Raw genomic sequence first — 15,259 nt, forward strand, 5'->3', positions numbered from 1 at the left:
TCTCCCTCTCCCGCACTACCTATGTATACAGGAAGGCAGCATAATGGGACTGAGATGGGGACCAGAGAGGAGCCCACAGATGGCCCATTCCCTCCCAGAATCCTGTTGCACTGGATGCATGCACAGGCTAAAGAGATGAAAGTAGGAAACCAAGGCATTTGCTGTGTGAAAAGAGTTTTAAGAAGAGTGGGATGGAGGGAGGAAGAAAAGAAAGATGCCACTCTCAAAAATAGATTTGTACCCACCATGTCTCATCCTAAAGAGGTTCTATTGACTTCAGAAGAATTTCATAAATGCACATAAAGACACCACAGTGGATCTCTGGCACGTACAGCATGGAGCCTTCCTAATTCTATATTTCAAGGTTTCCCTCAAGTTAAGTAAAACGTGACTCAGTTTTTCGAGTTGCACTGGACTTGTTGTGGCATATCTTCCTTAGTTTTCTAATGAGGTTTGCCTGGTATTGTGATGTCTTATTCCAGCAGACAATATTAAACACAATACTAATTGTCATCTGTAGAGTCTGCTCCTGACATAGCCTGGTGTCAAAGTTGTCAATGACCTTTAGGGTCTGCAATCTGCATTATGCCCTTTATTCTGTCCTACTCCAGCATACACTTCTATGTGAGAAGTATATTTGGAAAGTGACTCATGGAAAAAATCCTGCTCTCATCACTGCAGATTAAAGTATTTTAACTGAAGGCTCCCTCAAAAGACACTACTGCTCTCTCTCATAGGGTGCCTTCAGCTCAACAAAGTGGATAATTTGAGCATTTTGTTATTCTTATCCAGTGGCCCAAATGTATCCAATGGCTCTAGTTATTCTTTACCTAAGATTTTTGCAATGCTCATGGTTTATTTCTTAGCCACAACGTAATAAATACTAGCAGCCAACCACGTGCCTACAATTATAGGCACATCTATCCTAAGAGTCACAGAGACTATTCTCCTGTACCTGTATCATTTCCATGTAGCAGAATGTATCCAAACATGACAGATGTACCATTATCCATTTAACAAATATATGTGTGGTTAAAAGACACAGGTACTTGTTAGCCAAATTAGTATTACTGATAGTGGCACCTACACATGGAAACTGATGGTGCCAATTTTGTGCTATATTGCTAAAAACTTTATTGGCTTCAGCAAGCCAAACAAGGCATGTAATTTTAGCATGCAATATTAAGAATTTAAACAGTGATTTAAGAATCAGTGATTTAGGAATAACTGTTTTAAAATAACTGACTATATCTATATATAAACTACCTGGTTTTTAATGTTTGCTTTTATTGGTATTTTTAATGAATATTTTATTATCCTTTGTAAACCGCTTTGAGGTTCTTTGTTTGAGTAAGTGGCATATAGATTTTGTTAAAATAAGAATAAATGTACAAGCGGCTCTAACAGCACAACATGTAAGTGATATGAAGTGGAAAAAATGGAATAATGCACATGGGACCTACAGCAAAATGTTTCACTGGATCAAGTGCTACTGTTCAGGATTCTATTCCAGTCCTCTCCCTGGTTTTCCTCCCAACAGTATGCACATCCACATCATGCATTTATAGTGGTCTTATGCTACTTTAAACAAAGATGGATTCCCCCAAAGAATCCTGGGAACTGTGGTTTATTTCTCACAGAGCTACAACTCACAGCCACCTTAACCAATTTATTCCCAGAATTCTTGGGAGGAAGCCATGACAGTTAAAGAATGCTTTAAATGGATGTGACCTCCATATTTCATGGCCACTGAGCAAGCTCAGCCCTCATTAGGCTATTTAGGGGATTCCCCTCAGTTCCCCCCATAAGATTTCTTTACACTCTTGCAAACCTTGGGGTTCCCCCAAGCCATCTTATGGGTGGGTGTTATGTATTAGCTACATGAGAATTGGCACTCACAGCGTGAATGTTGGAAATGGAGAGGAGGATTAACATGTCAGGACTCAGAAACTTTGGAGAGATGTACAGGTGATCTTAAAGAAAACTTTACATGTGCTGAAAAAAACAGCAGCAGCAACTACAGCAAAGCATCACTTCACACAGTCTGCAAAAGGCCAAACATCTTAACCATGTATCAGACTTCTAAGGCGAGGAGTAGGCAGAGATGTGGCAGACAAGCTAGGAAGGAGAAAGTAAGCTCTGGGGGAAGCCTGTGAGCTAGGAAATTCCCTCGAAGCATCTGTCAAGAGTAAAAACACTCCATACATTTTATTATCAGCTGCTCAACTCAGCTAAAATTTGATAGGAAGGAGCAGGGGAGATACAAGCTCAGCTGGTAAGCAAAATCCCAAAGCAGCAGAAGCCAATGACTTTGTCACCAGAGATAGACATGTGGAGGCATGAGAATGAGAGAGACCCCTGCCCACATTCTGCATTTCCTTAAAAAGGGGGCAATGTGCCCTTCTGATCACTGGAATCTGCCAGTCATTTAAAACTATTTAAAGCCTTCTCAGCCTGCTCAAAGAACTTTGGAAGGGAGCGGTAGAATTACATAGGCATCTAATAAGATGCCCATTATGATGTCTATGCTTGGGACTTTATGGAAGGTAACTCACATAAAAGTGAGTTATTGCAGACTGCCTCACCAACGTTTCTTGGTTATTTGTTGCCATCCACCCAGAAATAATGTACCCATGGAAATCAAACATCTAGACTTTAGTCCCACTCTGCCTTGGTCAGACCACACCCGGAGTACTGTCTCCAATTCTGGGCACCACAATTTGAGAAGGATATTGACATGCTTGAATGACTGCAGAGGAGGGTGACCAAGATGATAAACGGTCTGGAAACCATGCCTTATGACTGAGGGACTTAGGTATGTTCAGCCTGGAAAAGAGGACACTGAGAGGAGATATGACAGCCCTCTTCAAATATCAAAAGGGCTCTCACATGGAAGATGGAGCAAGCTTATTTTCTTCTGCTCTGGGGGGTAGGAAACCAATGTATTCAAGTTACAAGAAAGGAGATTCCAACTAAACATCAGGGGGAAAAACTTTCTGCTGGTAAGAGCTGTTCAGCAGTGGCACAGACTCCCACAAGAGGTGGTGAACTCTCCTTTTTTGGAGGTTTTAAAGCAGAGATTGGCCATCCATCATGTATGATCTACTTGAGATTCGTGCATTGCAGGGTGCAGGACTGAATGACCCTCGGGATCCCTTCCAACTCTGCAATTCCATGAATCTATGATCCAAAATATTCTCTTCACATCTAGCTAAAGCAAACATCTTACAGGTCAGAGCAAATGCTCTGACATGCAAGCAAACAATGATTGCTAACAATAAATATGAAAACAGAGGGTTGTTAAAAACAGAAACAACCCTTTCACCTGTAAGTAGTGGCACTGACCTGATAACTCAAAATGGTCTGTTGAACAAGCCGGGCGTAGCCGTCTAAACGGACTCCAGAGTTGCTTCTGCTCCTCATTTTTCAAGAGAAAGGCTGGGTGGCTGGAGGCGCCAATGTCTTTCTAGCAGCTTTTAGCACTAATAGCTCAATCATCCATCAGCAGGCTGAATTGTAGGTCTTGATGGTAGCAGGCATCTTTCTCCCAAAATAAACAGAGCAGTTGTCAACAAAATAGCCAGGGAGTTTCTCCTTTTGCCTACATATATTCACCGTCTCAACTATACTCTTAAAGCAGCAACCCTATACACAGTTACATGGAAGCAAACTCACTACTTCTCATATTAGCTGTTTAGTATATTACTGTACCCTTGAAATGATATCCATACTCCATAGGCACATACAATCCAGCTTCCACCCTCATTCCAATTCCATTTTCTGTGCTAAAGGTCATCAACAGTATCTTATGTCCACGTGAGACATCTAGCTGTGTATATAACAAAACCAAGAACCATTGCACATGGATTACAACTGCCCTCATAAAACCCTGAGAAACATAAAAGGTAAAAGGTAAGATAAAAGACCCCTGGACAATTAAGTCCAGTCAAAGGTGACTATGGCGATGCGGCACTCATCTCGCTTTCAGGCCGAGGGAGCCGGAGTTTGCCCACACACAGTTTTCTGGGTCATGTGGCCAGCATGACTAAACCGCTTCTGGCGCACAGAGGACCGTGACAACTGCCAGAGCCCACGGAAATGCCGTTTACCTTCCCGCCGCAGTGGTTCCTATTTATCCAGCTGCACTGGCATGCTTTTGAACTGTCAGGTTGGCAGGAGCTGGGACAGAGCAGCGGGAGCTCACCCCGTCGTGGGGATTCAAACTGCCAACCTTCCAATCAGCAAGCCCAAGAGGCTCAGTGGTTTAGACCACAGCGCCACCCGCATCACAAAGTAGGAGCAAACTTGCCGAATCAAGCATGCAACCAAATCTGCAGAAATGCTGCTGCGTTCTTTCAAATTAACAGTTTCCAAAGCATTTAAAACTATGGAGGTCTTCCCTGCAACCACCACCATCTCTATTTCTCAACCCAAATAAATGGATCTTGAAATCAGCACAGCAAAATGTGGCTTCAGGAAGGACCTTGCCATACATGCAAGCTAAGTCTGAGGTGTCTGAATCCCAGAGTTGTCTACCTCAGAGAAGGAAATGCCCTGGAGGGAGCTACTGTCTGCCCATTTTGCCCAATGCATTTACACTGAGTTCAAAGGGGCTTACATTGAGTTCAAAGGTAAGTAAGCGTAAGCATAGGACTGTGGCCTAAATTAGAAATAGTGGCCAGTAATTTGTGGGGGGCGGGGTAGCATTTCGTTCTGGTTAAGTAATGTGAAGCACAATAGTAGTACTAGTGAAATTAAAAATGAAAATAAAAATAGTAACCAGCATGGGCATAGCCAGGATTTATTTAAGGGGCAATCTTTATGTAACGGGGGGCAGAACTGAGTTATTTGTGATGCAATTGGTCAGTTAAGTATTTTTATTTACTTGATTTAGGGGGGCATCTGCCCCCGCCGCCACCTGTGTACACCCATGGTAACCAGGTCATCTTTTATCATTTGATGTACTATTGATGTAACATGACAGTGTTACACTGCTGAGAACAGAAAACAAACAGAAGGGAGGGTACAAAATGATAGTTTGACTACGCTAGCAAAAAAAAAAAGGCCTTGGAGTATTACAGTGTCTTGCTATTTGTGGTATTACTTTAGCATAACTATTTTACTTTTTTAAAAGCAGGTGTCCTCCTCAACTGCTTATATCTGAAAGTTGCTAGATGCTTTTTATTATAAATGAGGGCTACTCTTTGGAATTGTCTTCTTTAGAACATCACCAATGTGCTCTATCCTTGAACAACTGTCCTTGGATGACCTTCACAGCAAGCCGGATAAGGGGAGTGCAACCTTGCTCCTGCTTCTTGATCTCTCCACGGCTTTTGATACCACCTACCATAGTACCCTCCTGGGCAAGCTCCATGGAATAGGAATTGAGGGCATTATACCACAGTGGTTCTGGGAGAGAGTCCAGAGAGAGGCATTGGAAGAATGCTTCTCAGCCCGGCAGTTATGAAGTCAATGGGAGCAGTCATTAGGAGTTTCAGGGCAAGATGCCTTCAGTGACTTCCAGAACGAATAGCTGCAATACACACGTGTGTGTGTGTGTGTGTGTGTGTTGTTGTTGTTTTGTTTTTTATTATGTATTTTGTGTTTTTATGCTGTGAACTGCCCTGAGAGCTACAGATGAAGGGCATCACACAAATTTAAATAATAATAATATAATACACTATGTGGGGCTTCCCTTGCACTTGGCTGCATTTAGTACAGAATGCTGCTGCACAAGTGCTGACAGGTGTGAGACCCTGCCAACACATAATACTTCTGATCAGAGATCAGCACTGGTTCCCAATTTGTGACCAACCAAGTCTAAGGGGTTAGTATTCGTATATAAAGCTCTCACAGGCTTAGGAACAGTTTACTCGTGAGACCACCGTACCCAATACGTGCCCCCCTGACTTTTTCAATCTGTGGGTGCTGCAAGCAGCACATCCTTCTGCAGTTTTAGTGCAATGGCACCTACATTTTGAAAGTTCCCCGCCTATTGATACCAGGCAGGCGCCTTCACTTTTTAGCACTTTGCTTAAAACATTTCTCTTTGGACAAGCCTATCCAGACGCACAGAGCCTGACGTTTTTAAATCACTTTTTACTGTTAATCTTAAATATCTACAAATGCTTTTGATCATTTTTAACGGCCCCTATTGCTTCTTTGAACACTTTTATCTACCTAGAGGTTTAACTACTGCAAGAAAGCGGTATATATATAAATAAATAAAACAACTGACAAAACAAAAGGTGCGTTTTCCTAAGATTAAGCAGCCTACACAACCGAACGTCTTGGAGGAAGGGCTACAACGTCCTCCGATTCTAAAGCATCGGGCAGCCCCCACCCCCCTTTCACTTAACTCACATCATGCAAGTGCGCCACAAACGGAGATGCCCTTACCTGCCAAGGATCTCCCCCGATTCCCATTCTCCGGGATGGCGCGGTGCTATTTCTTCCTGCGAGCTCTCCAGAAAGGAGCGGGAGGGCAGCTCTCGCCCCTCAGCAGAGAAGCCCCATTCCTTGCTCGCTTGCCCGACCTGGCAGACTTGTCGCCCTCGCCCCCCTCCCCAGGCACCCCACCGCCCCGGAATGGAAGCTCAGGGTCGCTTTCGGGACGCGGCTCTTCTTCCGGGAGCCTCGTCAGTCCCCCGGGAGCGCCTCCCTCGGCGAGGGTGAGGCTCTTGCGGCTCCCGCAGCGGCCAGCTCCCGGGGTCAGGTTGCAGCCAGGCACGCGCCGCCCGGGCCCGAGAAATAGTTCCTCCTCTTTATTACACTGGTTACCGGGCCGGCGAAATCCCGAAGACAACCCGCCTCTTATTGCAAGCAGGTCTGCGAAGATATATAGATATATGTGACAGCAAAGACGTGAGCCGCAAAAAAATAACAATATTTACACTTCTCTTCCGGTAAAAGGGGGTGGGGGGAATGCGAGAGGGAGGAGAAGGGTTTCATTTTGCGCCTGCGTGTTATGTAACACAGTGGGTGCATTCTGCCCGTTCTGTTTGGCTTTTAAATGAAGCCTCTTTGTAAGCCTGTCAGGACTTTCTCGCAAGCTGTTTTGCTGTTGCGCAAGGGAGCCGGACGCGAGGCAGAGCTGGGCTGAGCTTTTACGCGCGCGCTCTGCTTAGATGCTCAGCCTTGCTGCATTGGAAGTTCCTGGACTGCTAATAAATCGTATAATGGTACTGTACAGTTGGAAGTGACCTCGAGGGTCATCTAATCCAGTACCCTGCAATGCAGGAATCTCAGCGGAAGCCATCCAACCTCTGCTTAAAAACCTCCACAACCTCTTAAAGGAGACCGTTCCACCGTCGAAGCTCTTACTGATGTTCCGTCAATCTCCTTTCTTGTAACTTGAATCCATTGGTTCGGGTTCTACCCTCCAGAAAACAAGCTTGCTCCATCTTCCATATGACAACCCCTAGATATTTGAAGATGGCTATCATATCTCCTCAGCCTCCTATATTTCACAGGCTAAACACACCCAAACTGTTCCTCATAAGGCTTATTTTCAAGACCCTTTATCATCTTGGTCACCCTCCTCTGCACATTCCTGCTTGCCAATATCCTTCTTAAATTGTGTTGCCCAGAGCTGGATACAGGGCAGAATAGAGTGATAATATGACTTCCCTTGATCTCGACACTATGCTTCGGTTGATGCAGCCTAGAATAGCATTAGCCTTTTTTGCTGCTGCATTGCCTTGTACTCTTGTTAAGCTCGTAGTCTACCAACACCCCTGGATCCTTTTCACAGGTGTCCCCTCCTGATCCTAGATTTGCACATATGGTTCTTCCTTCCTAAATATAGAACCTTACATTGCCCCTATTGAAATTCATTTTGTTGGTTGGGGCTCAGTTCTCCAATCTGTTAATGTCATCCGGAATCCCAATTGTCTTCAGCAGAACCTTTCCTGATGACACTACCTGTGCAACAAGTAGTTTACTTCCAGAGCAATTCTCAATGTTACTTCCAAATTGTACCATTTAAATACACATAAAGGGTATAAAACTGATTTTTGGAAGGGTTTTCCAGACACTGTACTGTGGCATTTTGTGGAACCTGCATCACCTAGTATGCCAGCATTTACACACATTTCAAAAGAAAAGCAGGTTCAAAAGCAAGTTCAAAAGAAAAGCATGAGGTGGGTGAATGTCACTTGCTTATTGAGGGATAATGTGCTAGTTGTTGCAAAAAGAAGTAGCCATGTGGCACCTTAAAGACTAACAGCCTTATAATGCTATAATTAAGATTATGGCATAACGTTTCTTAGGCTAGACATAACTGGCAGAAATATGTATTTGTTTATTTCTCTCCTGCCACTGAAGATTAAAAGTTAAAAGCGTAAGCAAAATTTCATTTTTTAAAAAAAACCAACCCAGCAAAATCTACTAGGCAGCTAACAGAATTATTTACTAAAAAAATGAAATTACAAGACATTTGCTGGTTTCATTATCTTTGTACAGGTTACGTGTCAAGAATTTGCAGCTAAGGATAAACAGTTCTATTACTCATAATGAAAAGTGGTCTAAGCATAAAATCAGCATTCAGTCTAGAAGGTTAAAGGAGAGGCGTGTGACGCTATGCTAATTGTTCATAAGTCATATTGTTAATGCAGTAAAATGAGGATGCACCTTTTGGAGCTTCCCTGACCATTGGCTCCAAGCTCCATGACCATCACCTGCCAGTTAACATATCTTAGGAAGATGGAAAATAGAACTGCCTTTTTGATCATCAGATACCCAAGGCACTTGGTCACTTTTGACTTTGACGAAAGCTATGTGTGTGCTAAATTGCACTTTACAGAGATGTATTAAGAGCATGCAGGACTGGTATAGCACACTTGTGAAAGACTGCTTGTCAAAATGATCCCGTGTGTCCCTTGATTCCCCAAACTGATTCCAACCATGAATGGTTCGTGTACACATATATCTGCTGCTCGAAAACATCCCTGGCAGAAGTGGCTATGCATAACTGTTAGCCCTAAGCAGGGATGAAGAGTTAATAGTGTTTGCTGAAGGACTTGCGGTGATATAAAGGAACTACAAATCCCTCCCTGAAGCAATGCTTTAGGGGCAACACGAAGACTATCCCTTCCTTCCCCCTCTGAAGCAGTCCTTCAGGAGAAGGATTTCCGCTAGTGTGTGTGTGTGTGTGTGTGTGTATGATGGTGACCTTTAAAGCCCTAAATGGCTTCGGCCCAGAATACCCGAAGTAGTGTCTCCACCCCCATCGTTCTGCCCGGACACTGAGGTCCAGTGCCAAGGGCCTTCTGGTAGTGGCACCCGCCCTGTGGAACGCTCTCCCACCAGATGTCAAAGAGAAAAACAACTACCAAACTTTTAGAAGACATCTGAAGGCAGCCCTGTTTAGGGAAGCTTTTAATGTTTAATAGATTATTGTATTTTAATCTTTGTTGGAAGCCGCCCAGAGTGGCTAGGGAAACCCAGCCAGATGGGTGGGGTATAAATAATAAATTACTACTACTACTACTATTATTATTATTATTATTATTATTATTATTATATCCCTGGTAAATGACATGGCATCACCAATGCTTGAATAATTTGTTTCAAGCCCAAACACCTGTGAGTGGTTTTCTTTTAACATGACACCACCATTCTGGGGAGAAAAAGTGGTAGATTGTCCTCTAACCATCTTTAAATTGTAGATTAAAATAATAATAATCCCAATAGGCTTTCATGTGTTCTTAAACTGTGATGAGCAAGCTCACCTATAGAAGTCATACTTGCAATCTAATGTCTTCCCAACTTGTATATGACCATTTTAAATTATTTCACAGACACATTTTTGTATATACTTACACAAGTATTCGAGGAAAACTGAAATAATTCACTTCATATAAATTTATAATTACAATAAGGCTTCAAACTCTGCACAACTATTTTTTTTCTATACAAAGGAATATTAAACTTAATTTACAAGAAATAAATATAAAGGATAATCAAAGGTAGTTGTTGTTTTGTCTATATACAATACTATATATATGACTACATCCTATTAAAAGATGCAGACATCACATATTACTATGTAGGCAAACCTACACACACATCTAGGAGTAAGTTCCTTGGAACTTATTTCTGAACAGACATGTAAAGGATCTCGCTGTTAAGCATCTTTTTCAGTTTCGCATCTATAGTAATACAACATTACTGTACAATGTTTTGAGTTATTCATAACTGAAAGTTGAACTTGTAAAAGGAACTTGTAACATCCACTGTTAAAAAAACCCCCCACAATTTAGCCGGTCGTGTTTTCCAGTCACGATGCTACGTCTAATGTACCTTGTCAATTAATTTCACTAACGTTAGAAGAAAAAACAATACAAACTCTTTCGACCATCGGAGGCTGCCTTGAAGCTTTGCTATTATATATTAAATAATGTCCTTTTCTGGGGCGGGGGGGTAGTCTTCTCACATTATGTAAAACGGTTAAAATAAACCTATATGTCACTATGTGAAACAATAGCAACTTTTAATAATGTCACATCGGTTCAATAAAATGCAGGCTCCCTCTCTTTGAAGTCCTTCTAAGTGAAATGCAAGATTTCTTAGGGCCTGTGTCATGGTTCTCTTGAAATATGAGCTGTTTCCCTGAAAAGTCAGGAAGTCGGACATCGCCATTCTGCACGTTGAAAGAAACGCCGTTCCTCTCACTGGAGACATTGCCTGAAATGTTTATTAAAAAAAAGTTTGTTAGAACTCGAGCCAGTTGACTGGTTCAGTATAGAAGCTGAGTATCTTAGTACTGTATACATACCATTCCCATTTGCTTGCGCTGAGTAATCATTATTCATGAGCATTGAGGTGGAATTAGTGGAGTTGCTGTTTGATTGCAAAGAATGGGAGGAAGTGGATACTGCCTGGTTAACATTCTGCTTCTTTAATCCATTTGTAGCAGTTCTACTCCAATCTACAGCAAAATAAGGATTACAAAAGAATGATTAGGTATGTTAAAGCCCCATTCAAAAGTGCAATTAATAAGGTAATTTAAACCTCATATCTATAAAGCCCCTATTCCCCCCCCCCAGTGGATTTATAACTATAGATTTTGCCAGTACGTTACATTTTTTTATTGTTGTTTTATCCTTGGGTAATTTAGAAAATGTTGACTATCCAATTTCTCTTAATACCAAAGTTCTCTAATGGCAAAAACCCAGTTTCATAAAATTGATTTTTAATCTGCTTCAAATAGCATGGCAACTTGTGCTTTGATAAACACTGCAGAACAGTTTCTGCTGATTGCATAATTACAGAGTTAGAAACAGTATATAAATTACACTAACAAACCAATACAGTGGTACCTCGGGTTACAGACGCTTCAGGTTACAGACTCCGCTAACCCAGAAATAGTACCTCGGGTTAAGAACTTTGCTTCAGGATGAGAACAGAAATCGTGCGGTAGCGGTGCAACAGCAGCAGCAGCAGGAGGCCTCATTAGCTAAAGTGGTGCTTCAGGTTAAGAACAGTTTCAGATTAAAACAGACCTCCGGAACGAATTAAGTACTTAACCCGAGGTACCACTGTATATGGTCTGAAAATGGTTTGTTTGACATTGGTAAATTTATTTGGCAACAGTGAAAAATGTAAATTCTAGATGCAGTCAAAGAAGCCTTACCCGAGCTCAGAGTTCATGCAAGCGTGTCTTCCCAGTCTCTCCTCTGCACAGCACTGTCCCGTCCCCCGCAGGGGAACCATTTGTAACAGTGCTTTGTAAGCATTTTCTGCTTACAAAGATACATAGAATCGGAGAACTGTAGAGTTGGGGGTCATCTAGTCCAACCCCCGGGAGTGCAGGAATCTTTCGCCCAGTATGAACCCAGGACCCTGAGATTAAGAACCTCATGCTCTACCAACTGAGCTATCACAGCACCTTTAGATTCAACTCACTGAGACTACACACATTTTAACATTTTTTTAAAAAAAATATTTACCAGAATTTTCAGCCAGTCTATACTTTCCACAACACAGATACCTTCTCCACTGTTTGCGGACATTCTCCTTCGCTACACAGTAGAAAATAAAAATGAAAAAACCTGCAAAAAAAGAATGTGTTAAAGTTTAAGGGACACACTGGATTTACCTGGTTTTTTAATTATTTATAAAACTGCTAGATCATCAAGGAGGATTCAACTGATCCTATTACACCAAAGGATTGCATCCAGATAGTGCTTTGTGTGCATTGTACAGAGTGCTATAAGTATTCTGTTAATTCTGTCTTAATACGATCTACTTTAAAAAAAAACAACTCCAAGAACATACCTTGCAAGGTGTTAAAGATGGCAAAGAGATACATAAATGCAAGATTTACAGGACCCCATGCAAAGAAGGCAAATCCCCAAGTAATTCCCAGTAGGAATGTGAGGCCAGCAACACTCCTGAGATCTTGGATGCTGGTTTTTCGCTGGGCACCAAGTTGCTTCTTCTTTTTGATTCTGCAAAGCTGAATCAGCACTACTATGAACATGCTGATATTCAACAAGAATATTGTGCAGAAGTATCCCACAACCGTGATGTAAAACACAATATCATTTTTAATCCAGCAACTAAAAAAAAACCAAAACAAACGGGATATGAAAAGTTAGTTCCATAAACATTTTGAAAATGAAAAGCTCTAAACTGAGAAAGTCACGTGACTAGTTCCATGTACAGTAAAGCCCTTTCTCTCCCCCCCCCCCCGCAGAACAGCATCCCATCATGCAACAGAATAAAAAAAAATTGGGCCATGTAGTCTGCAGTTTTGATGAGACCGCTACACATCTACCTTACTTGCAGGCTATCTTTACAGATTAAATATATATTTAATCAGATTTTCACTTGGTTTAAATTTTTAACTTTTTCTATCGCTGCAATCAAGTGCATTCAAAAGGATATATCACACCTAAAGTAACACAATGAAATATCTTGTTTCTTTATATTCAGGGCACAATCATGTTTTAAATATATGCTTTTAATTTTACATCTGTATTTTATATCATTTCTTTTTCTTCCATCATTCCAGAGAAATGTATGGTACTAACTCAGTCACACATATGGCGTAGGACCTTAAGAATGATTATTAAGAGGAGCAAAAATAATCCCTGTGTGATTTTTACTTAAGCAACTTCATACTTTCAGCATATGGCGGTTGTTGCTGACTTACAATTCATCATTTGAGTCGTTGGGAAACTTTCCATAAAAGCCAAGTCCATAGTTATCTCGAGATATTATCAGTACAATGGCTACTACAATTGCTGGTACCCCTGAAAGATAAAAAGGCATTAGGTGTATGGAAAATATAGCAAAAACATACTTAGGTTGTTGGAGAGGTGGCAATAAGAACAGCTGTATAGAAACAACAGTAAAACATGTATTTAGGATGAAATACAACGTCGTGGGAGCAGACTCTGCTTGCACAAAGGACTGGAATGGTTCCTTCCTCTGTTCCCCTGCACCGCCCTGCATGCCGCTCCTCAAATCTACTCTAGATGATGCTCTGACCTTCCAGAGCAGATTTTGGGGACGTGCAGGGAGGGATGCAGGGGCCTAGGAATTTGAAGACACATCATGCTGGTGGATGGGCACTACTTGATATTACAAATATTCAGAGCAATACATATACATTTAAAATATTTACAACAGCACTATGTGGCATAGCAGGTTTCCTAGAAGGAGTTGAAATCCCACAGATTAGCATACTCGAAAGCAGTCTGCTGACATCACTGTCAGAAGAAAAACACATGACTATGTATGTGTATAAACAAATCTTTTTTTTCTGAGAGCTCAGACAGATCTGTTTCAGCAGCACTCCTTGCCTTTGGAATGCCCTCTTCAGGTAGGCCTAGAGCCCCCATTGCTATCATTTCAGCCAAGGGCAGGTATGCTATTGCAATGCTGCTTGGAAACTGAAGGAAGCGATGGTAGGCCTATGCAATGTACCTATGCAATGCTCTTGTTCACTATTACAAGCCATAACATCCCGATTCCCTCTGAATATTAATTGCTGAACAAGTTTCCAAGAAATTGTGCCTGACTATTTTTTTTTAAAAAAGACAAGTATTCTGAGCTGCAAAAAATTGTATAATGATCCTATTATTTTAAAATTCACTAAGCATACATGATGGTACATTACTTTATCCTTGCAACAACACTTACTTCTTTTGTTGTTTCATTTCAGTTAAACTGAATCAATTAAATTCTTAATAAAAAAAGCTACTGTGTAGTAGGCTAAGTGGAGAGATAGTGATTTGCCTAAGACTAGATGCGTCTCACAGCTGAAGGGGGTTTGAATCTATGGCTAGATCTATACAGCTATAAAAAAACGCTCTGAAAATGCTCTGGGGGAAAAAACACTGTAAAGCTCACAATGGAAAATATCACCGAATTGCAATTTCAGCTCTACAGCACCATCTGGTGTCACAGTGTTATAATGCATTTATAATGTAATTTGACTAATGTAGCTGAGTTCAACATCTCATGGAAATCTAAATCCTAGTCTAATTCTATCACACTGTCTACTGCAGCACATTTGCTCTGTGTATAGATCTCCCATTAGCAACTAACAGTGCAATCCTATATATGGCTATTGAGAAGTAAAGCCCCACTGCGTTCAATTGCTGTACTCTCAGGTGAGTATGGGATTCCATCCTTCTAAAAAATTTAGAAGGACATATATATTCTCATTTCAAAGATAAATCCAGAAAGAAATACTTACCCCAGCCAACAATGCAGAACTTTAGGATGTATTTCCTAACGTAAGTATTGAACACTTTGACAAGGGCCAGATACATGTGAAAGGCTTCGAGGCCCATCCAAGTGAAAGAAACCAAAAGGAAATAATGAAGAAATACAGCAACTGAGATGCACAGGCCTTCATTCTTATACAAAGCAATCCAGGAGTTCAGGAGAAAAACCAGGTTCAGAAGAAGCAAAGCAACACACAACTGAATGAGGATTTTAGAAGGATAATCTCTTCGGATTTTCCTATAAAAACAAGTAATGAACATCACCTGCATCAATATCAATCACAATATTCAAGAAAAGTGACAATCTTAATGGTCTTAATGCCATCTGAGACACAAATAACCTTTTCCAGCTGTAGTTCAAAGACCATATGTGCAGATGAAATTTTACTAATTTTTAGCTGCAACAGAAATTAATAAATTCCAGGGTATCTTGAAATTCTAAAATCATGTGAAAGACAAGTGTAAAAAGTGCAGTTTAAAAACATGCTTGATCAGTAATTTATTAATATTTTATTTTA

At 41.1% G+C, this 15,259-nt stretch overlaps 2 protein-coding genes across 12 annotated transcripts in view; both read right to left on the minus strand.

The window, feature by feature from the left end:
* PHKA2 (phosphorylase kinase regulatory subunit alpha 2) overlaps positions 1 to 6,955 on the minus strand; it is a 53,490-nt gene extending 46,535 nt beyond the window's left edge. For 2 of the 3 annotated variants that reach the window (XM_083734203.1, XM_083734201.1), the window contains exons 1-2: positions 6,400 to 6,902; positions 3,346 to 3,540 (exon numbers count right to left, since the gene is read on the minus strand). In XM_083734203.1, coding sequence (XP_083590329.1) covers positions 3,346 to 3,423 — 78 coding nt within the window. In that variant the 5' untranslated portion in view covers positions 3,424 to 3,540; positions 6,400 to 6,902. Of the gene's footprint in view, positions 1 to 3,345; positions 3,541 to 6,399 lie in introns of all 3 variants that reach the window. The other variant, XM_083734202.1, reaches the window with a different exon arrangement.
* Positions 6,956 to 9,849: 2,894 nt separating this feature from the next.
* The window catches only part of ADGRG2 (adhesion G protein-coupled receptor G2), a 42,877-nt gene continuing 37,467 nt past the window's right edge, over positions 9,850 to 15,259 (minus strand). For all 9 annotated transcript variants that reach the window (XM_083734184.1, XM_083734183.1, XM_083734185.1 and 6 more), the window contains 6 exons: positions 14,711 to 14,979; positions 13,160 to 13,259; positions 12,280 to 12,563; positions 11,952 to 12,053; positions 10,778 to 10,930; positions 9,850 to 10,686 (listed from right to left, as the gene is read on the minus strand). In XM_083734184.1, the coding sequence (XP_083590310.1) occupies positions 10,502 to 10,686; positions 10,778 to 10,930; positions 11,952 to 12,053; positions 12,280 to 12,563; positions 13,160 to 13,259; positions 14,711 to 14,979 (1,093 nt within the window). In that variant the 3' untranslated portion in view covers positions 9,850 to 10,501. The remainder of the gene's footprint in view (positions 10,687 to 10,777; positions 10,931 to 11,951; positions 12,054 to 12,279; positions 12,564 to 13,159; positions 13,260 to 14,710; positions 14,980 to 15,259) is intronic.

Source organism: Podarcis gaigeae (assembly GCF_964106915.1).
Source record: "Podarcis gaigeae genome assembly, chromosome: 4".
Taxonomy (NCBI): domain Eukaryota; kingdom Metazoa; phylum Chordata; class Lepidosauria; order Squamata; family Lacertidae; genus Podarcis; species Podarcis gaigeae.